The following is a 24,379-nucleotide window of genomic DNA, read 5'->3' as shown; positions in this document are numbered from 1 at the left end:
TATTTAATCTGCTTCCACTGAGCTTTCAGGCAATACTTTCCAGATTGTAACAACTCGCTGCGATAAAAAAATTCTCCTCTTTTCCCCCCTGGATTTTTTGCCAATTATCTTAAATCTGTGTCCTTTGGCTATCGACCCTCCTGCCAGTGGAAACAGTTTCTCCCTATCTACTCCATCAGAACCCCTCATAATTTTGAACACCGCTATTACATCTTCTCTGCTCTAAGGAGAACAATCTCAGCTTCTCTAGTCTCTCCAGATAACTTCAGTCCCTCATCCCTGGTACCTCCTCCCCCACATCTGATCTGTTAGAAAGTCAATTTTCTTTTCATCTCGACAACACTGCCTGACTGAAGCCCACTTCTGCCAATCTGCCAAACTGACAGCATGGCCCTGATTTTAATCGTGGGGCTGGTACAGTGCACAGGAGCTCTGGGGTTCATTTGTATACATTTTCTCTGACTCAACTTGATCCACTACCTTGCTGGTGGGTGGGAGCGGGAATTCGGCTGCAGGATGCCGTAGGGGGGACCTGTGGGAACTGTCCCAGGCAGACAGTTGAGGAACGGAGCTCTGGAGGTGATCAGGGAGAGGGGGGGGCAGTGGGTGCTCTAGCCTCAATTTAGGGGGTGGGCTCTGGCTGCGATCGGGGGAGAGCGAGAGAGCCCGGGGCATGAGAGGCCCCATGGTTTCCTTGTGAGGACCAGAGGAGCTCCTCCTGGCCCAAAAGGAAACCTAAAAATAAATGATAAACTTACCTTGCTGGGCCTCTTCTGGCCCACACTCCAGCTCCCGACAGGTCTGGCCTGATGCAGAAGCTGTCGCTGCTTCCCCGCTCAGACCTTCAACTAAAATTGCAGATCGGGTCCCAATGTTATCATCAGACCCAATCTGCTTATTTAAAGAAGGATTCCCGCTTCCTTCCTGTGGATGTCCTGCTCGCCAGCAGCGGGATCAGAGGCGCTAAGTCACTGGCCTCATTTTATCTCCCCCCCCACCCCCTCTCCCCCCACCCGATCTCCACCAAGCAGGAGAAGTTAAAAATCTGGGCCCATGTCTTTGGATGATGTCACCAAGAGAAAGCATGTAGGTGAGGAAGAGGAGGGACTAAGGATACATAGATACATAGAGATAGGAACAGGAGTAGGCCATTCGGCCCTTCGAGCCTGCTCCGCCATTCAATGAGATCATGGCTGATCTTCGTCTGAGATCATAGCTGATCTTACCAGTTCAGTACCCCGTCCCCGCCTTTTCTCCGTAACCCTTAATCCCCTTAGCCTTCAGAAATATATCCAATTCTCTCTTGAAAATATTTATTGAATTAGCCTTCACAGCCCTCTGTGGCAGGGAATTCCACAGGCTCACCACTCTTTGAGTGAAGAAATTCTTCCTCATCTCTGTTTTAAATGATTTGCCCGCTATTTTTAGACTGTGGCCCCTGGTTCTGTGCTCCCCGGCCATTGGAAACATTCTCTCTGAATTCAGCCTGTCCAGGCCTGCCATAATTTTATATGTTTCGATGAGATCCCCTCTCAATCTTCTAAACTCCAGTGAGTACAAGCCCAAACTATTTAATCTCTCTTCGTAGGTCATTCCCGCCATTCCAGGTATCAGCCTGGTGAATCGCCGTTGCACTCTTTCCATGGCAAGAACATCCTTCCGCAGATGGGGCGACCAAAACTGTACACAATACTCCAGATGCGGTCTCACCAGCACCTTGTACAGCTGTAGTAAGGTATCCCTATTCCTATACTCGAACCCCCTTGATATGAAGGCCAACATACCATTTGCCTTCTTAATCGCCTGTTGCACCTGCATGCTCTCCTTCAGTGACTGGTGCACAAGAACACCCAGGTCCCTCTGCACTTCCCCATCTCCCAATCTATTGCCATTTAGATAATAATCTACCCTCCTGTTTTTACCCCCAAAGTGGATAACCTCGCATTTATCCACATTATAGTGCATCTGCCACGTATCCGCCCATTCCCCCAACCTGTCCAAATCACACTGTAGCCTCCTGACATCCTCATCAGAGCCCACCCCTCCTCCTAGTTTAGTGTCGTCAGCGAATTTGGAAATATTGCATCCAATTCCCTGATCCAGATCATTTATATATATTGTGAACAGCTGGGGTCCCAGGACAGATCCTTGCGGCACCCCGCTGGTCACTGCCTGCCACTCCGAAAACGAGCCGTTTATTCCAACTCTCTGTTTTCTATCCGCCAGCCAGTTCTCTATCCACGTTAATACATTGCCCCCAATCCCATGAGCCTTAATTTTGCATGATAATCTTTTGTGTGGAACCTTATCGAAGGCTTTCTGGAAGTCAAGGTACACCACATCCACTGGCTCTCCCCCATCTATTCTACCAGTTACCTCCTCAAAAAATTCCAGCAGATTAGTCAAACACGATTTACCCTTTGTAAATCCATGTTGACTCTGTCCGATCCTTTCCCCATTTGTCAAGTGCTCCGCTATTTTATCCTTAATAATGGACTCTAGCATTTTGCCCACAACCGATGTAAGGCTTACTGGTCTATAATTCCCTGCTTTCTCTCTACCCCCCTTTTTAAATATTGGGGTAACATTAGCTAGCCTCCAATCCACGGGTACTGTTCCCGAGTCAATGGAGTTCCGGAAGATGATCCTTAGAGCATCTGCTATCTCCAGGGCCACCTCCTTAAGTACCCTAGGATGTAGTTTATCAGGCCCCGGGGATTTGTCGGCCTTCAGTCCCCTCAACTTACCCAACACCATATCCCTAGAGATACTAATTTCTGTCAGCTCCTCCCTCTCATTAGTCCCTATGTTTGCCGATATTCCTGGGAGGTTATTTGTGTCCTCCTTTGTGAATACAGAACCAAAGTATGAGTTTAATTGGTCTGCCATTTCCTTATTCTCCATTATATATTCTCCCGAATCGGACTGCAAGGGACCGACTTGGGATTTTACCAGTCTTTTCCTCCTGATATACCGATAAAAGCTTTTGCAGTCTGTCTTTATGTTTGCTGCAAGTTTACTTTCGTATTCTATTTTCCCCTTCCTGATTAATCCCTTTGTCCTCTTTTGCTGTATCCTGTACTGCCCCCAATCTTCCGGTCTGGTGCTTTTTTTTGCCAGTTGATATGCCCTTTTTTTTGATTTTATGCTGTCCCTAATTTCCCTCGTTATCCACGGTTGAGTCACCTTTTTAGGTTTATTTTTATGCCAAACCGGTATAAACATGTTCTGGAATTCTTCCATTCTATCTTTGAATGCTTGCCATTGTCTATCCACTGTCAATCCCCCCAGAAACACCACCCAATCAATCTTACCCAATTCCCGTCTCATACCCTCGTAATTCCCTTTATTTAAGTTCTGGACCTTAGTCTCTGATTCAATTTCCTCACTCTCCATCTCGACTGAGAGCTCGATCATATTATGATCGCTCTGACCCAAGGGGCCTCGTACAAGAAGATTGCTGATAAGTCCCTTCTCATTGCACAATACCCAGTCTAAAATGGCCTGATCTCGAGTCGGCTCCTCGACATATTGGTCCAGATAACCGTCCCGAAAACATTCCAGGAATTCCTCCTCCTCAGAATTTTTACTAATTTGGGTAGTCCAATCAATATGTAAATTAAAGTCACCCATGATGACAGCTGTGCTCTTATCGCACGCTTCTCTAATTTCCCTTTTTATGCCTTCCCTCACCTCCATATTACTATTTGGAGGCCTATATATCACACCCACTAACGTTTTCCTCCCCTTGCTATTTCTCATTTCTACCCATACAGATTCCGTTTCATCCGAGTTAATATCCTTCCTTTCCATTGCATTAATCCCCTCCTTTACCAGCAATGCTACCCCACCTCCCCTACCTTTTTGCCGATCCTTCCTAAATATTGTATATCCCTGGATGTTAAGTTCCCAGCCTTGCCCACCCTGCAGCCACGTTTCTGTAATCCCAATCAAATCATACTTGTTTACCTCTATTTCCACAACTAATTCATCCACCTTGTTCCTAATGCTTCTAGCATTAAGATACAAAGCCTTCAGGCTTGCTTTTTTCACACTCTCATTATGAATTAGTTTGGCCCTTTGTGTTTCTCTCCTTTGCTTATTGCTTCTCACCTTTCTACCATCTATTTCTGACTTCATATGACTTCCCTCTTTTCCACTACCTAGGTTCCCATCCCCCTGCCAAATTAGTTTAAATCCTCCCGAACCGCCCCAGAAAATATTACCCCGAGGACATCGGCTCCCTCACAGTTCAGGTGTAGACCGTCCCCTTGGTACAGGTCACTCCTCCCCAAGAACTGGTTCCAATGCCTCAGGAATTTAAATCCCTCTCCCTTGCACCACTGCTCAAGCCACGTATTTAGCTTATCTATCTTACTCTCTCTAAACTTATTAGCTCGTGGCAAGGATGGATCCTTGGGGATGCCAGAAGTAACAGTGCAGGGTGGGAAGAGAAGCTATTACTGCAAATGCTCTGGCTACGATCTGACGGGTAAGAGTGGAACTAAGCGAGGGCAGTCCCACTGAGCTAGACAACAGAGAAGGAAACATTGGAGAAGGATGGTACGATCAGCTGTGTCAAAGGCTGCAGAAAGGTCAAGAAGAATGAGCAGAAATAATGCACTATGGTCACAGTCATAGAGGATGTAAATTGTGGCTATGATTAGAGCTGTTTCAGTGCTGTGCCGGGGCTAATTGGAGAGATTCAAACATAGAGCTGTGGGAAGAATGGGAACGGATTTGAGAGGTGACAATATATTCAAGGACTTTGGAGAGGAAGGGGTGATTGGAGCTATGGCAGTAGATTTCAAGGACAGAGGGGTTGAGGGTGAGTTTTTTGAGAAAGGGAGTGATGATAGCAGTTTTGAAAGGGATGGGAACAGTAGAACAGCGCCAGAGACCCGGGTTCGAATCCGGCCTCGGGCGACTATCTGTGTGGAGTTTGCACATTCTCCCTGTGTTTGCGTGGGTTTTCTCCAGGTGCTCCGGTTTCCTCCCACAGTCCAAAGATGTGCGGGTTAGGTTGATTGGCTATGATAAATTGACCCTTAGTGTTAGGGGGATTAAATACGTGGGGTTACAGGGATAGGGTGGGATATGTGTAGGGGTTACGGGAATCGGGTGGGATATGTGTCGGTGCAGGCTCGATGGGCCGAAATGGCCTCTATCTGCACTGTGGGGTTTCTGTGATTCTGTGAGTACCTGAGGAGAGAGAGCTATTTACAATGTCAGCTAGCATGGGACCCAGGAAGGGAAGATGGGAGGTCAGCAGTTTGGTGGGAATGAGGTCAAAGGAGCAGGAGGTTAGCCTCATGGACAAGAAGTGCACAGAGAAACTAGAAAAAGACATGGGTTCAGGGTTAGGGCATGGGGGTATCTGAGGGGAGGTTTGGCTTGCTGAACAAGGCAAAAGGGAGGAATGTAGCAGAGGCAGCTGAACAGATGGTCTCAATCTTAGTGACAAAGAAGTTCATGAGCTCCTCCCACTAGTTTTTGGAGGTGAAAGGGGTTTAAGGAGAAGGTTGGTAGTGGAAAATAGAAGCTGTGGGTCATCTTTGCTTTCCAGAATGTCTCCTTCTTCTTAGGCAGTCCCTCGGAACCGAGGATGACTTGCTTCCGCATTAAAAATGAGTTCTCAGGTGACTGATGAGTCCAATGCGGGACCTACAGTCTCTGTCACAGGTGGGGCAGACGATGGTTGAAGGGGCGGGTGGGTGGGGTGCTTTGGTTGACGTGCGCTCCTTGCGCTGCCTGCACTTGGCTTCCGCTTGCTCCCAGCGAAGAGACTCAAGGTGTTCAGCGCCTTCCCAGATGCTTCTCCAGAATGTACTTAAATAGTGACCAGATTTGTCAGAGGAGAGTTAGGCCCGATAGTGGTCCAGACAGATCTGGTGATGGATGGATCAACCAGTTGTGTGCCAGATGTGCTCAAGTCTGTGTCCTTTGTACTTAAGTGAGTGCAGATGGTGGCCATAACAGGATGGGAAAAAGTCAATGTTTTACTGTGGACAAGGGCATCAAAGGTGGAAGAGAGGGAGTGGTGTTGATCAGAGACAAGGCCATCTTCAACCACTCCCTTGCATCCTTCCCCACTCATATCCCCCTACCTCCTTCGGAACCCACTTCCTTCTGCATCCACCCTGGAAAAAACTCTCCTTCAAGTCATTTACAACTGCACTTTCAAACTTCCAAAACTGCCAAGCCTTTGGCCCTTCATTTTCCATGCTAACATCTGCAGCTACTGATCTGCTCAACCACTACCTCTTCTCCACCTTTGAAAGTGCAGTTGTAAATAAGCTGGCACCTGTGGTGTCCTATCCCTCTGCCCCTAACTCCTAACCATGTGCCCAGTGAGTCACCATGTGTAGACACCTCCTCTAACCTAGTGTGTCTAAAGTCTACCAGTGGTAAAGTCTAAAGTGGTGCCAGTATCTGAACTGGTGCTTGTGAGAGTCAGATCGAGTGACGGTATATCTTCCTGAAGGCTTGACTCTTCTTCCTTGACTGGCACAGGGGCTTCCACATTCTCAGCACCTGAAATGAAAGAGGGGTACAAGGGTTAAGCTTGTTGTGTGAAGGAAGAGCAGAGAGAGAAGTGGATGATGAAAGCATCTGGTGTTTGTCATGCAGAGTGTGTGGGTGAGAGAGAAGTCAGAAGAGACAAAGAGGATTCGGTATGAAGAATCCCTGCACAATGTCACCTCCAGCATTGCCAGTTGCCTCAGCCTCAACTCTGATCCTGCTCATGATGGCCAGCATGCTTTCTTCAAGGGGGGAGCGGGTGTGCAGGTGGCTCTTCCTCCTCCGGTGCTAGCCTGCTGTCTTGAGTTCCACGCCACCTTCTCCTGCAAGAAATAAGGGTGTGTGTTAGTGAGGGCGGGGGGTGCAGGTGGCTCTTCCCCCTCTGGTGGTAGCCTGCTTTCTTGAGTTCCACGCCACCTTCTCCTGCAAGAAAGAAGGGAGCATATTAGTGAGAGTCTTATAAGGTGTTTAGAGAATCTGGCTGTCATGATGGAACAGCTGATAGTGTGTGAGTTGTGCATAAGTGAGGGTTGTATTAGTGGTATGTGTGAATGTGAGGAGAAGGAGGTATGGTGCAGTGCTTGTAGGAGAGTGTCAGTACTATGAGTATTGTGATTAATGAGGCTGCAACGTGGGTTCAAATCCCACCACGGCAGCTGGGGAATTTAACTTCAGTTAATTAAATAAATCTGGAATAAAAAGCTAGCATCAGTAATGGTGACCATGAAACTATCGGATTGTCGTAAAAACCCATCTGGTTCACTAATGTTCTTTAAGGCAGAAAATCTGCCGTCCTTACCTGGCCTGGCCTATAGGTGACTCCAGACCCACATGTGGTTGACTCTTAACTGCCCTCTGAAATGGCCTAGCAAGACACTCAGTTGTAACAAACCGCTACGAAACACAATAATAATAATGAAACCGGCCCAACCACCCGGCATCGACCTCGGCACCAGACATGACAACGGCACAGCCAGCTCAGATGACCCTGCAAAGTCCTCCTCGCCAACATCTGGGACTCGTGCCAAAATTGGGAGAGCTGTCCCACAGACTAGTCAAGCAACAGCCTGACAGTCATACTCACAAAATCATACCTTTCAGCCAATGTCCTAAACTCCTGCATCACCATCCCTGGGTATGTCCTGTCCCACCAGGGGTGGCGGCACAGTGGTACATAGTCAGGAAGGAATGGCCCTGGGAGTCCTCAACATTGACTCCAGACCCCATGAGGTCTCATGGCTTCAGGTCAAGCATGGGCAAGGAAACCTCCTGCTGATTACCACCTACCACCCTCCCTCAGCTGATGAATCAGTACTCCTCGATATTGAACACCACTTGGAAGAAGCACAGAGTAGCAAGGGCACAGAATGTACTCTGGATGGGGGACTTCAATGTCCATCACAAAGAGTGGCTTGGTAGCAGCACTACTGACCGAGCTGGCCGAATCCTGAAGGACATAACTGCCAGTCTGAGCCTGCGACAGGTGGTGAGAGAACCAACAGGAGGGTAAAGCCTACTTGACCTCATCCTCACCAATCTACCTGTTGCAGGTGCATCTGTCCATGACAATATTGGTAGCAGTGGCCACCGCACAGTCATCGTATTGGGCAGGGCACTACCACCGTGCTAAATGGGATAGATTCCGAACAGATCTAGCAGCTCAAAACTGGGCATCCATGAGGCGCTGTGGACCATCGGCAGCAGCAGAATTGTATTCCACCACAATCTGTAACCTCATGGCCCGGCATATCCCTCACTCTGCCATTACCATCAAGCCAGGGGACCAACCCTGGTTCAATAAGGAGTGTAGAAGAGCATGCCAGGAGCAGTACCAGGCATACTTAAAAATGAGGTGCCAGCCTGGGGTAGCTGCAACACAGGACTACATGCATGCTTGCTATAGACAGGGCTAAGTGATCCCACAATCAACGGATCAGATCAAAGCGCTGCAGTCCTGCCGCATCCAGTCGTAAATGGTGGTGGACCATTAAACAACTAACGAGATGAGGAGGCTCCATGAATATCCCCATCCTCAATGATGGTGGAGCCCAGCACAAGAGTGCAAAAGACAAGGCTGAAGTGTTTGCAAACATCTTCAGCAGAAGTGCTGAGTGGATGATCCATATCGGCCTACTCCTGAGACCCCTACCATCACAGAAGCCAATCTTCAGCCAATTCGATTCACTTCACGTGATATCAAGAAACGGCTGAGCGCACTGGATACAGCAAAAGCTATGGGCCCCGACAACATCGCAGCTATCGTGCTGAAGACTTGTGCTCCAGAACTAGCCGTGCCTCTAGCCAAGCTGTTTCAGTACTGCTACAACACTGGCATCTATCCAACAATGTGGAAAACTGCCCAATTATATCCTGTCCACAAAAAGCAGGACAAATCCAATCTAGCCAATTACCGCCCCATCAGTCTACTCTCAATCATCAGCAAAGTGATGGAAGGCGTCGTCAACAGTACTATCAAGTGGCACTTACCAATAACCTGCTCACTGATGCACAGTTTGGGTTCCGCCAAGACCACTCAGTTCCCGACCTCATTACAGCCTTGGTCCAAACATGGACAAAGGAGCTGAATTCCAGAGGTGAGGTGAGAGCGACTGCCCTTAACATCAAGGCAGCATTTGACCGACTGTGGCATCAAGGAACCCTAGTAAAACTGAAGTCAGTGGGAATCGGGGGGCAAACTCTCCACTGGCTGGAGTTATACCTAGCACAAAGGAAGATGATTATGGTGGTTGAAGAGCAATCATCTCAGCCTCAGGACATCGCGGCAGGAGTTCCTCAGGGCAGTGTCCTAGGCCCAACCATCTTCAGCTGCTTCATCAATGACCTTCCCTCCAACATAAGGTCAGAAATGGGGAGGTTCGCTGATGACTGCAGTGTTCAGTGCCATTCACAACTCCTCAGATAATGAAGCAGTCCATGCCCACATGCAACATGACCTGGATGACGTTCAGGCTTGGGCTGATAAGTGGCATAGAAACATAGAAGATAGGTGTAGGTGTAGGCCATTCAGCCCTTCGAGCCTGCTCTGCCATTCAATGAGATCATGGCTGATCATCCAAATTCAGTACCCTGTCCCTGCCTTCTCCCCATATCCCTTGATCCCTTTAGCCTCAAGAAATATATCCAACTCTTTCTTGAATATATTTAATGAACTGGCCTCCACCGCCCTCTGTGGCAGAGAATTCCACAGGTTCACCACTCTCTGGGTGAAGAAATTCCTCCTCATTTCAGTCCTAAATGGCGTACCCCTTATCCTTAGACTATGACCCCTGGTTCTGGACTCCCCGGTCATCAGAAACATCCTTTCTGCATCTAGTCTGTCCAGACCTGACAGAATTTTATAGGTTTCGATGAGATCCCCTCTCAATCTTCTAAACTCCAGTGAGTATAAGCCCAATCGACACAATCTCTCCTCGTACGTCATTCCTGCCATCCCAGGTATCAGCCTGGTGAATCTTCGCTGCACTCCCTCCATGGCAAGAACGTCCTTCCTCAGGTAAGGTGACCAAAACTGCACACAATACTCAAGGTGCAGTCTCACCAAGGCCCTGTACAACTGCAGCAAGACATTCTTGTTCTTGTACTCGAACCCTCTTGCTACAAAGGCCAACATACCATTTGCCTTCTTAACCGCCTGCTGCACCTGCTTCCTTACCTTCAGCGACTGGTGCACAATAACATCCAGGTCTCTTTGCACTTCCCCTTCTCCCAATCTATTGCCATTCAAATAATAATCTGCCTTCCTGTTTTTGCCACCAAAGTGGATAACCTCACATTTATCCACATTATAGTGCATTTGCCATGTTTCTGCCCAATCACCCAACCTGTCCAAATCGTACAGGTCACATTCGCGCCACAGAAGTGCCAGGCAATGACTATCTCCAACAAGCAAGAGTCTAACCACCGCCCTTTGATATTCAACGGCATTACCATTGCTAAATCCCCCACCATCAACATCTCATTGATGAGAAACTTAACTGGACCAGCCACATAAATACTGTGGCAACAAGAGCAGGTCAGAGGCTAGGTATTCTGCAGCGAGTGTCTCACCTCCTGACTCCCCAAAGCCTTTCCATCATCTACAAGGCACAAGTAAGGAGTGTGATGGAATACTCTCCACTTGCCTGGATGAGTGCAGCTCCAACAACACTCAAGAAGCTCGACACCATCCAGAACAAAGAAGCCCGCTTGATTGGCACCCCATCCACCACCTTAAACATTCACTCCCTCCACCACCGGTGTACCATGGCTGCAATGTGTACCATCTACAAGATGCACTGCATTAACTCACCAAGGCTTCTTCGGCAGCACCTCCCAAACCCACGACCTCTTCCACCTAGAAGGACAAGAGCAGCAGGTGCATGGGAACACCACCACCTCCAAGTTCCCCGCCAAGTCACACACCATCCTGACTTAGAAGTATATCGCCGATCCTTCATCGTCGCTGGGTCAATATCCTGGAACTCCCTCCCTAACAGCACTGTGGGAGTACAATCACCACACGGACTGCAGTGGTTCAAGAAGGCGGCTCACCACCACCTTCTCAAGGGCAATTAGGGATGGCCAATAAATGCTGGCCTTGCCAGCGATGCCCACATCATATAAATGAATTTTTTTTTAATTAAAAATATGTGCTCCACCCCCCCCCCCCCCCTGCATGCCTGATTCAGCTGTGATTGGGTTTCTAGGCCACAATCTCTGGGTTGCTTGTCTGGTACCATAAAGACTAGACTACTGTTTTCACATACTGGTTGTACAGAAGAAGTGATTGTTGTTATACATTTCAAAAAATATTTTTCCTGTTACGACACTTGATTGTGAGCATTAAGTTTTAGGTACTGCTTTTGTCTCCCCCATTATTGCTGTTGTCAGGTGTTATACGGATGCAGTGCCACAGGTACTTTGTGGAAGCAGTACCACATAATAAAGAACTGCGGTAGTAGGAGCGGCCCTTCTTTCTATGTTGAGGCTGATAATTCATCTGAAAATATATGTAAGTTGTGCTAATATTGAATTAGGGAGCTAAATGCTTATGCTAGCTCTATGATTCACTGGTGGAAAGAAGCAGTATTTGAAGTTGAGAACACAGTTCAGAGGATTTTCAAGATGGTGTGCACACAACTAGAGAGAGGTGAGAGGTAATACATACATTGAGGAGTAATAAAATATCCTACATTTATTATCCCCATTATAAAACAATATGTTTTATATATTATTTTGGTAGCTATCTCCATGTATGTGTACAAAATTATGAGGGGCATAGATAGGGTAGATAGAAAGGAACTTTTCCCCTTAGTAGAGGGGTCAATAACCAGGGGGCATAGTTTCAAGGTAAGGGGCAGGAGGTTTAGAGGGGATTTGAGGAAAAACTTTTTCACCCAGAGGGTGGTTGGAATCTGGAACTCACTGCCTGAAAGGGTGGTAGAGGCAAGGACCTTCACAACATTCAAGAAGCATTTAGATGAGCACTTGAAACACCATAGCATACAAGGCTACGGACCAAGTGCTGGGAAATGGGATTAGAAAAGACAGGACTTGATGGCCGGTGCGGACATGATGGGCCGAAGGGCCTCTTTCTGTGCTGTATAACTCTATGACTTTATGTATGCTGTGCAAATGGGATGCTTGGTTTTCCATTGGTGAGAAAGTCAGTGTTTGCCATTATATATCCTCTATGTATTGAATGGAGATGCTGAAACAAACATTAAGTCAGACTTACAGATACTTTTCAAGAGGACTCTTCATCAGAAATGATACATGATAAATAGTCCTATCTGAAATGTTAACCTGCTTTTCTCTTACAGATACTGATTGCTGAAGGCACAGCCACCAATGGTGGGGCAAAGGAACTGGGGGATGGGCAAGTGGCCCAAGTTGGAAGAACGCAGAGTTCTCAGAGGCTTGGAGGGTCGGAGGGTCAGAGGAGGTTACAGAGATAGGGATGGGTGAGCCCATGGAGGAATTTGAATACGAGGATGACAATTTTAAAATCGAGACATTGCTGGACTGGGAGCCAATGTAGGTCAGCGAGCACAGGGTGATGGGTGAATGGGACTTAGTGCGAGATAGGATACAAGCAGCAGAGTTTTGGATGAGCTTAGGTTTGTGGAGGGTGGAAGATGGGAGGCCAGCCAGGAGGTTATTGGAATAGTCGAGTCTCGAGGTAACAAAAGCATGAATGAGTGATTCAGCAGCAGATGGGCTGAGGCAGGGGCGGAGACGGGTGGTATTATCCAGGTCTCCCTTTTGCTCCACACCCCTCAGCAGGTTTTCATTAAGTGTACACTCCCATTCCTTGTTTCGCCTTAATATATTAAAATAAATTATAGGAACATAAGAAATAGGAGCAGGAGTAGGCCATTTGGCCCTTCGAGCCTGCTCCACCATTCAGTAAGATCAGGGCTGATCTTCTACCTCATCTCCGCTTTCCTGCACTATCCCCATATCCTCTGATTCCCTTAATATTCAAAAATCTATCGATATATTCAAAAATGATCTTGCACTTACCTACATTAACTTGCATTTACCACCTGTCTGCCCATTTCCCTAACTTCTGTCTTCTTGAAGTCTTTTACAGGACTCCTTGGTGTTTGCCAAACCCCTTACTATTACTCATTTGTCCTCCTCCCCCACCAAAAAAATCTTTCTTTCCCATGCGTCAGGTCTAATTGTTTTGATCTTTTTTTTTGAAATACAGCCAGCGTAGTTCAAGTAACAACAAGCCTTTTTTTTATTGAAACGCACTCAGGCATTTACTAAGAGTTCATTAATAAAATCCTTAAGCTTGCCGGGTAAGTGGAGAAACACTATTCCAGTCACATTCAGTTTGCAGCCGGGGCATGGATGGAGGCTGCGCTGGTGCAGTGTGTATGAGGAGTGTGGGGGTTTCACAGAGCAACGCGACGTATCACCAACGCAACCACCTACCATTTCTGCATTGCAGAATTTTGAATCCGTCCATTTTCATTTCACATATATAAACCAGAACAATAGATTGTCAATATAATCGACTTACTTTTCTTTCTTCCCTCCCCACCCTCCCTCCCCATCTTGTTAAGATAAGCGAACAGATATGGGTCTGCTTTCGTTTTGCTGTTGAGGTGGTGCACGATGAGGATTTGCAGGATGGCTCGTATGGCGAGTGTGCTGGGTTTGGTGATGTTAAGCGTCGCTCTGCTTATTCTATCATTGATCAGCTATGTCTCACTCAAAAAGGACAACCTCTTCGCCACTCCGAGATATCTAGGCTCGGCCGGCCCTAGAATGTACATGTTACACAGTGGATTTCGGTAAGTTTGTGGGGGGGGAAAACCCGCCCTTTTTTAAAAAAAAATGTTGGGTCAAAGTCAATAGAATCTGTGGACAATTAGACGTTTTCTCAGTTGCAGCCCCCGGTGCCCGCCTCGCTTCCCCAATCGATTGGATCAGGCTTCAAACCACAGCAAAAAAAAAACGCCTGCATCATTTCTTTGTTTTTGTCAGAAAGTAATAATGGTATTGTTTGAGAAAAGGCACGCAGGCCCGTGCATCACCGCAGGCACACAGCATCATATGTGTGTTGTGATCCTGACATGTTCAATCTCTACCCCCCCTCCGCCCCCCTCCCTTCAAGCACCACTATTTAATCGGCATATTTTAGATTCATCCCCCGCCTCCGCGTCGTTTCATGTAAAATAAAATGGGGGTGGGGGTTGATGCCAGATGTTTGCGGGATAAACGGATTGTCGTGGTTTGCTGAGTGATGTGCAGCTGCCTGCCGCTCAGTGAGTGGAAGCACGGTATCCGCACAGTGGTCCTTGCAGGGCCCAGCGGTGCTGCTGAAGCGGCAGCGCTCGCCGTCGGGGTCTGTGGGCTATTTACTGCTTCCCACAGCACCGTGCTTACGGCCATCCTTTATTTAAGGCGGGGGGTTGGGGTAAATGCTTCAAACGGAAGTATTGCTGTTGTTTACGTGTGTGTGTGTGTGTGTGTATATAAACACAAATACAATTGTCCAAGTTTCATTGTGATAACAGATATGCCCAATGCTGTATCTGTAAAACAAATAACATTTGGGTTCTTTTGTGTGCAAAGGCCGCAGCATTGCTGGCCTTGGGAAGCAGTACGCGCACGCTTGGAAGAAAAACTGACTTGACATTATCATTAAATAATTCAAATTTAAAGATGAAATCGAGAGCACGATAGAGAGGAGAGCATTATAACCAAATGTGCATGTTCCTTTTTTTTTAAAAGCCAAGGGAATTGATACAGTGTCTTATTTTTTGTAATACCCAGAGTGTAATTAATTGCCAAGGAACAATTCCAAAACTAATTATTTCATGCCTTTCTTATTATCATTTTGCAGTTTAAAAAATCGTCTGAGTAAACAACACAACTTTGTGCAAGCATTCTTCAGTCTACATGCATATGAATGGAAATCTGTTTAACATTTCCCTGTAAATAATACGGGGGTGGGTTCCTTTTTCTTACAATTGTTGGAATTGAGATGGTATAAGAACATAAGAAATAGGAGCAGGAGTAGGCCATTCGGCCCTTCGAGCCTGCTCCGCCATTAAATGAGATCATGGCTGATCTACTGCCTCAACTCCATTCCCCGGCCCTATCGCCATATCCCTTGATGCCCTTACTGGTCAGAAATCTATCAACTTCTGTTTTGAATATACCCAATGACTGAACCCCCACAGCCCTCTGGGGTAGAGAATTCCAAAGATTCATCACCCTCTGTGTGAAGAAATTTCTTCCCATCTCAGTCCTGAATGGCCTACCCTTTATCTTGAGGCTATGGCCCCTGGTTCTAGACTCCCTAGCTAAGGGAAACATTCTCCCAGCATCCATCCTATCAAGCCCTGTAATAATTTTGTATGCTTCAATGAGATCCCCTCTCATTCTTCTGACTTCAAGAGAATACAGGCCTAGTTTACTCAATCTCTTCTCATACGACAGTCCCGCCATCCCAGGAATCAATCTCGTGAACCTTCGCTGCACTTCCTCTATGGCAAGTATATCCTTCCTTAGGTAAGGAGACCAGAATTGTACACAGCACTCCAGGTGTGGTCTCACCAAAGCCCTATATAATTGGAGTAAGACTTTGCTGGAGTAAGACTATAATACAACTCCTCAAACATGCTATGAATATTTGTCTAATGCAATATGTCCATGGTGCAGATTTAGAGTGAAGACTCCTTTGCACACACAACAACAACTTGTATTTATATATCGCATTTAAGACAAAAATTGTCACAGAGCTAAAGGAGAGATTAGAACAAGCGTCCCAAAGCTTGGTCAAGGAGGTAGGATTTAAGGAGTGTCTTAAAGGTGAAGAGGTTTAGGGGAGAATTCCAGAGCTTGGGGCCTAGGCAGTTGAAGGCACAGCTACCAATGGTGGGGCAAGGAAGTCAGGGATGCAGAACATAAGAACATAAGAAATAGGAGCAGGAGTAGGCCATTCGGTCCTTCTAGCCTGCTCCGCCATTCAATGAGATCATGGCTGGTCTTCTGCCTCAACTCCATTCACTGGCCCTATCGCCATATCCCTTGATGCCTTTACTAGTCAGAAATCTATCGACTTCTGTTTTGAATATACCCAATGACTGAGCCTCCACAGCCCTCTGGGGTAGAGAATTCCAAAGATTCACCACCCTCTGTGTGAAGAAATTTCTTCTCATCTCAGTCCTGAATGGCCTACCCTTTATCTTGACGCTGTGGCCCCTGGTTCTAGACTTCCCAGCCAAGGGAAACATTCTCCCAGCATCCATTCTATCAAGCCCTGTAATAATTTTGTATGCTTCAATGAGATCCCCTCTCATTCTCCTGAATTCAAGAATATACAGGCCTAGTTTACTCAATCTCTTCTCATACGACAGTCCCACCATCCCAGGAATCAATCTCGTGAACCTTCGTTGCCAGAATTGCAGCAATCGAGCGTTACTGCACTCTAAGTAAAAGAGAGAAGATCCAACTAGAGGTAAATATTTTAACAAAGCCAGGAAAACAATCCAGTGTAAAATCAAGTAATTTTTAAATTAACAACGATGAATAGAATAGATTATGAGTTCTACTGGTCATTGGTCAAGAAAAGAAGTGCAGTAGATAATATTAAATCCATTTTTATTGTGCAAAATTAACGGAACTGTTCTGAGCACCATGTGTCTCAAAACCCCTTCATAAGAAAGAAAGATCTGCATTTATATAGCATCTTTCACAACCTCAGGACATCCCAAAGCGTTCACAGCCAATGAAGTACTGTACTTTTGTAGTGTAATCACTGTTGTAATGTAGGCCTGAACACTGGGTTCAGAAGTCAACACATTAACATCTGCAAGCAGGTCTGTATCCACATAGCTACAATGAAGAGTGTACACCAGTAAAGGTAAATGTCAAAGAATGATTGCAACTGGCAAAGTTTCAGAATTAGAAGCTAGCAAATGTACGATATATTAAAAAGGGGGACAAATCGGACTTGGGCAACTGCAGGCCCACTATCCTAATGTCACAAAAAGGTAAAATGATGGAAACCATTGGGTGGAGAAGTACCATAAAGCAACAGGTGAGTAAGAAACAGCCAGCCTCGATTTAGAAGGGGAGATCCTAGTTGCTGAATCTCCTGGACCTATCTGAGTAAGTTGCCAATAAAGTAGGTAGTAGAACGCTGGGTGATAATTGTTTATTTGGACTCTCAGAATGCCATTAACCCACATGAAGGTGCCACATGAAACACTGCAAATAAAACTGAAATCATGGGAATCCAGAGTAGTACTTGGAACTGGATAAAAAGTTGGATAAGAAGTATAGAACAGAAAATACTCACGAGAGGTCTAGTGTCAGGCCATAGGGAGGTTCTGAGGAAGGAGGGTAAGAATCAATAGTTGACAATAAGAAAAACAATTTTAAAAAACTAATAAAACTTTGGAATACCTAGCCAGGACCATGTCTACTGGAGCTGTAGAAATATACTGGTGAGACCATACATGGGAGTATGGAGTACAATTTTGCTCACCATGTTTCAGAAGATGCATATATTGGAGTGGGTGCAAAGGAAAACAATAAGATTGATCACAAGTATAAAGGGGAGAAACTATCAGGAAAGATTAAAGAAAGTTATGCTGTGCAGTATAGAAAGAAAAGACTAAAGGTGGAACTTCACTGATGTTTAAAAAGTGGTGCAGATAATGTGAACCAGAATATTTCAAGGTAAGTGAGATGAGTAGTGCCAGAGAACATAGATTAAAATTAGTGCATTTAAAACATGTTTTTGATACCGAAAGGCTGAAAATATTTGGAATCATCTAGTTAAGTGGCAGAGTGAAAGATATTAGGGGCTTTCAAAATACAGGTGGGTGCAAGGGTGAGTGAGTTGGAGTACTGTAGAGAATTGCGTGGCTCAGCTGAGCACCCTTTCCATCCTTGGCCTTCTTACCTTCTTGTGACGAGCATTTAGTTGTGAAAAGATAGAGAGGAGCTCTCAGGATTCTACAGTAGCAAATTAGATAATGGGATCTGTTGAGGACTCTAGGAAAAGGCATTGTTGCATGAAAACAAAAGCGACCAGGAGTTTACACGGGAGAGCTCCGAGGGGAGGGACGGGAGTTGTATTTACTGACAGAAACAATTAAATAGCCAAAATAGTAAATATGCTCAATAGGCAGGGTAATCTTTTTTTAGATATTAAAAATAGCTTAATCATTATTTCCTGGGATGCAGACAATGAGTTCGAGTTCTTGAGGCCTCTGAGCAAAATAATTTGTAGAATTCTCAGCTCTAACTTAGTTTTGAGAAGTAACCTTATATGTGTACTTGGATAGTCGCATGGACGGCACATGCTCACGTTAATATAAATGGTCAATTTCAGATCATAACCTCGGCCCCTATTAATTTTTTACCTGTAATTTTTCCACTCCTCCCACCGCCCCCCCCCCTTTCCTTTTGTTTCACTCTCCCACTTGGCAGCTATCTCTTGCCCTGCCAGTACACTTCACACCTAATCTCAGCCTATTACCATCTCGTCTGGCTTTGAATACCTTTTATTGTCTCTTCTACTTCTTTTGTCTCTTTCACTTCTTTTGTCCAATCGCAGCCTTGCCTTCGATCTATTTTCTTTTCTTTCCAGTTTTGAAGAAGGGTTCGACCCGAAACGTCAACTCAAATTTCTCTCCACGGATGTTGCCTGACCTGCTGAGTTTTTCCAGCATTTTCTGTTGTTATTTCGGACTTCCAACATCTGCAGTATTTTGCTATCAAACAAATACTCTCGATAGGTTTAAATAACGTTTATTAGTTATAATCAGTGAAAATTTGATAACGGGTTCAGATCTTTTGCACACACATGTCGGTTCACGAACCAATTAATTGGACTGAGCACTGTTAATTCATGAGTAGCATAGTTAAACCGACAGGACAATAATACCGTGACGTGGCATAGTGGTTAGCACTGTTGCTTCACAGCGCCAGGAACCCGGGTTCGAATCCGGCCTCGGGTGACCGTCTGTGTGGAGTTTGCACATTCTCCCCGTGTTTGCGTGGGTTTCCTCCGGGTGCTCCGGTTTCCTCCCACAGTCCAAAGATGTGCGGGTTAGGTTGATTGGCTATGATAAATTGACCCTTAGTGTTAGGGGGATTAAATATGCGGGGATAGGGTGGGACATGTGTTGGTGTAGGGGTTACGGGTATCAGGTGGGATATGTGTCGGTGCAGGCTCGATGGGCCGAAATGGCCTCTATCTGCACTGTGGGATTTCTGTGATCTGTGAAATCGTCACTTCTAATTAAACCTTGACGGCAATTTTTCTTGCAGGTCACAGTTTGCTTTGAAGTTTCTGGATCCTTCTTTTTTGCCAGCTGGAAATGGCTTTAACGACAATGCTCATGGCAAACCTGCAAAGTGGACATTCAACACAACTTCATTTTTACAGCAAAGGTAAGTCATTCTGCAAAGTAAAGAAAGGGGCGAGAACTTCTTTCATCTTTATTCCATATTTTCCGATGTTTTTGTTTTTATCTCTGCAAAGTACATCCTTACCATAAAAGGGGGAGCTTTCAAATAAAGTCAGAGCCCTGGTACGGTTTTTAATATGTAGAACAAAAAGTGATATCACTATTAGAGATGGGTGTCACGAATTAAACAAAATAACTTCAGCGATGACCAACAGAATCTCAATGGGATGTGTCTCAATGGACTGGGATTACGTGATATCAGTAATGGGCATAGAGCCCAATTTCAAAGTTACAGCTTCTCAAAAGCAAACGTTTTAATCATTAGGATATGTTTTCCTTCTCAATGGCCCTTCTTGGTTCGATTTTTTTCCCTACAAGTTTAGACCTTGTCGTTTTAGCACAACCTGTTTTTACTGGGAATGCTTTTACTGCGCTCTTATAAGTACGTGTTCTGAATTCAAACCCATTGCTGAGAAGGAACTGACCTAACTCGTTCTCTGTATTTTTGCTTCAGAAAGGACATCAGTCGCTATGTCGACGTTTTTAAAAATTTCACATTGGTGAAGAAAAGCGTGCGAGTGGGACAGTTGCTGCACTATGACTATTCCAACCACAAATACGTTTTTTCTGTAAGCACTAGTTTTCGATCATTGCTCCCCGAGGCGCCCCCGATATTAAAGATGCACTACAACATTTGTGCGGTTGTTGGGAACAGTGGAATCCTAACAGGAAGCGGTTGTGGAGCTGAAATAGATAAGTCCGATTTCGTGTTCCGCTGCAATTTCGCGCCAACTGAAACTTTTGAAGAAGATGTTGGGAAAAAAACGAATCTCACGACCTTCAACCCGAGCATCCTTGAAAAGTACTACAACAATCTATTAACCATCCAAGATCGGAATAAGTTTTTCCTGAATCTTAAAAAGCTTGATGGAGCCATTCTTTGGATCCCTGCTTTTTTCTTCCACACCTCTGCTCCGGTGACAAGAACTTTGGTAGATTTTTTTATGGAGTATAGAGCGCAACTGAAGATCCAGTTGGCTTGGCCTGGGAACATAATGCAACATATCAATAAGTAAGTATGTAAGGCTCAAGGATTTTTTTTACGTGCCATTTATATAAATATTCATAAGATGGTGCACAATAGTTATGCCAGTTATAGTCTTAATTGCATATATATACATATCTTTATGGTTTTAAAAACTGTGTTGTGGCCATTTAACCTGTCGATTTTCTTCTTCGTTTGTCGACTGTATTGTTCCTCGTTGGTTGCATGACTTTACTTTCCTCCTTTCAAATTGATTGGCTACCTTTGCATTCTCCAAACAAATTTCTCCGAAATTTAAATTTTCTCCCCCTCGCAGATTGACCAAAAGGCCACAGACACAGCCGCCATCGTAATTCCTTATTGGACCCATGTATACCTCTAAAAGTGAAATGTATAACTTAGTACGCACCATAAACAATTCTAAAAATAATCACAAACGAACACATAAAACGCATTTCATCTTCCAATCTTTTCCCACATGGTCCAGTGTGGCCTCATGAACATTCCCGGCCTCGGGTACACGTTCCCTCTTTCGCCTGTTTGCCAGTCTGCCTTGGACCACCGGCGACATTCTCCCCGCCCTCTTGCTGTTTCCTACACACTCCAGATAGCCTGAGCATCTTATGAGGTCCCGGTATCTTCACTCTCCTGGACTCACCGGCTATCCTCCATTTCAAAGAGCGAGACCTGCTTCTGCTCTGCTACCCGGGACAGGCTCGACTTTGTTTCCCAGGCACAAGCCACCGCCCGTAGAACACCTGAGTTCCCCATTCTCTCTCCGACAGTTTCAGTTCTGAATATTCGAATCATTCAACTATTGAATATTTATTCAACGAATTAGTAATAGTCAAATCATTCATCTGTTGTAAATTTGTAGAATAATTTGTAATATTGGATTCAAAATTATGCTTATGCAATAATTTGTATTTACTTAGGACCCCCTTCCCTCAGTCTCTTAACCCGAGCCCCAGCCTCAGATTCTGGCTTTCCACTCCTTCCCAAACCATGTCCACATCTATCCCACTGCATCACACGGACACATGAAGACAAGATGAGAGAGGGAGAATATTACATCTACAGCTATCAGAGGTTTGGAATTCCAATCTGTTTCCATGCCTCCATGACGGGCGATAGGAAAATGTGGGAGTGTCAAATATTAAGAAAAGGATAAAGAGAAAGAGAGAAATGATTCGTATAGAGAAAGCCATGTGGAAATAATCGGCGTTGTAGACATACTGAGAATGTAAGAATGCAGAAGATGGGAGGCAGGCTAGGAGAAACTCACACAAAGGGAGAAGAGTGAAAAATAGTAGATTCCGAGATACACGAAGAGAAAGCACTGGAGAGACGGGCAAAGAGTGGAAGATAGATTGAAAGAATGTCTGAGAGAAAGAATAGAGTCGGAGAGAAGTAGAGACAGTTGCAGGAAGGGGGGGTGCTCTTCGTGAGAAAATCCACGGTAGATCGATGTTTCTTAATTGAAAAAATATTTTGTGAACTTTTTGTTGTTTTACCGTTGAACAGATATTGGAAAACTAAACAGCTGTCGCCAAAGCGCCTAAGTACAGGCATCCTGATGTATACATTGGCTTCTGCCATTTGCGAAGAGATTCACTTGTACGGATTTTGGCCTTTCGCGTGGGATCCCAACACAGGAAAAGAATTGCCATATCACTACTATGACAAAAAGGGGACAAAATTCACGACCAAATGGCAAGAGTCCCATCAGCTTCCAGCAGAATTCAAGCTGTTGTTCAAACTACACACTGACGGCTTGACTAAACTGACTCTTTCACATTGTGCCTCTTAATACGATGCTTTTGAAGTGCCAAGGCATTTTTTTTTCATTCTTGTTCGGTTTATGTTTCAAAATGCATTTTTGTACCCAATGCGTAAGCTCTCCATAGGCGACGCTTCGTGTAACACATCTCCAAGTAATTCCAACACCGTGTCACTGACGTGTTCATGAGTTTCCCTGTACTGTGCTAGTAAAATATTTTATATTTCAAAGTAGTCGGAAGCGCTTAGACGTGAATTTTGGGGCTTTCTTTTAATTCCGCGAATGAATGTATTGAACCATAAAGAATCTGTTTATAGCTGTCAATTTACGGACGGGAATAGCTGCATTACAGCGAAGAGTGGTGGGAGAGAATGGGCTGGCGATATCAGACCGAGACAGGATGGCCGTGCCAATCTATTGACGACAATCTAGCTTTCAGAATTATTTAAGCCTGGTATGTTAGGTATGGCACCCAATCAAATTAGGGATGGGCAATAAATGCTGGCTTTGCCAGCGACGCCCACATTCCGTGAATGAATAAGTAACATTTTTTTAAATCCTTATGTTGAAACCGCTACAGGGTGCGGGTGAAAAACTTAGAACGAGAGAAACAAAATCCCAGTGACTTCGCTCAGGCACGTGTATTGTCTGACCAATGACCTGTTTCAATGATGCCAATATAATAAAGCCACAGTCTGCATGTTTGGTGTGCTCGGCACGGGAAGTTGCTACAATCAACGTTATTTGAGACCCTCCTATTTTTTGTTGTTGAATTTTAGGTCAATTTCTTACATCTTAACATGAAGCAGCTAGCGAACTCTGTGTATCCTGGCTGATTTTAAAAAGGCCGAGAAGCCCGCAAAATAAAATGCAACCCCACATAAATAATATTACCAATGACAACGGTTCAAACAAGAGAGTGCAATCATTTTATTAAACGCCTCAACACAACTCTTTTAAGACAATTCCGTTGGAAGAGACGCTGCGTTAGACTGAAAGACACGGTCTTCATTAGTAGAATGTAAGAGTATTGCAAAATAATTGTTTATTTAAGCATATCCATAAATGGGAAGCGTTTGCTCTCTCTCAATCCTGTTTATATAGAATATCCTATATGGTTGTCAAAGTGGACATGCAAGTCTTTTTGTATGTATGTGTCAATCTTTTTCTTTATCATCAAATGAACGGTAAATGTATTACTTTTGTACCGGTATTTTAAAAAAAAGGCTTGTTTTATTTCCTTCACAGCTTCAAAAGCGACCAAATGAGTTTTGAAGTTACAGTGAATGCGTTTTCTTTGGTTAGTTTAGCAGCTACAAAGTTGCTATATGTCCCTGTCTCCGTGTTAAAGCAGGGTTTTCAAGGAGGGAATCTATACTTTATGTTGTAATGCGAAATTGAAGAATTTTGTTGACTCATGTCTAAATATTTTTCTCATGCCTGCTATTGTTCATCTATATTAAATTACTTATTAACTTCTGTGAGAACTTCGTTTTAATGGCTTGACCGCATTGTTGGTAAATGTATAAAGACTTTGAAAACAATGTTTCGCAATCATTGGTGGTAACATCTTAAGAGCTCCACTTAAAACATGAGAAAAAGTTATTTGTATTTTTAAAAATCATTTTTGTATTTATAGTATCATGATAAAAAAATTCAACTTTGCTTAAAGACTCCGGAGCATGCTACTAGTTGGCTTCAGTCTTGTGCGGTACTATGAAAATGAACCGGTTGATATTTTTGAATTATAGACAGAAAAAGCCACGGCCGAAACAAATAATACTTGATTGCTGTATTAACAGGTTTCCTCGAAATAAATAACGCGCCTTAGGCTTAAAGAATAAGTTGGAGCACACCGTGTCTGATTGATGTCGGTGCATAATTAAAGCTACTATTTTCATTTTGCCTTAACTAGCACCGTATAATTCCTCAATGTCGCCTTGAAAGATGAAAAGTCATGTTATATATTGAAGATAAATGCTTTTAATTTTGTGTCTGTCTATAGAGCTTCCGAGATAAAGCTTTCATATAAACCATTAACTTGGAGATTTGGGGCTTTAATATGGTAGTTGCGTATTAAATATC

General features: G+C 44.7%; 1 protein-coding gene across 1 annotated transcript; it reads left to right on the top strand.

The window, feature by feature from the left end:
- The first annotated feature begins 13,355 nt into the window (after nt 1–13,355).
- st8sia3 (ST8 alpha-N-acetyl-neuraminide alpha-2,8-sialyltransferase 3) lies at nt 13,356–23,773 on the top strand. Its single transcript, XM_085974457.1, has 4 exons — nt 13,356–13,829; nt 19,330–19,452; nt 19,984–20,541; nt 22,039–23,773. Exons 1-4 carry the CDS (start codon nt 13,651–13,653, stop codon nt 22,322–22,324), a joined length of 1,146 nt encoding a protein of 381 aa, XP_085830583.1. The 5' UTR covers nt 13,356–13,650; the 3' UTR covers nt 22,325–23,773.
- Nucleotides 23,774–24,379: the final 606 nt, after the last annotated feature.

This window comes from Somniosus microcephalus, chromosome 2, assembly GCF_052327205.1.
Source record: "Somniosus microcephalus isolate GS21.2 chromosome 2, FLI_Smic_1.0, whole genome shotgun sequence".
Lineage (NCBI taxonomy): Eukaryota > Metazoa > Chordata > Chondrichthyes > Squaliformes > Somniosidae > Somniosus > Somniosus microcephalus.
This window is presented reverse-complemented; position numbering and strand designations above follow the sequence as displayed.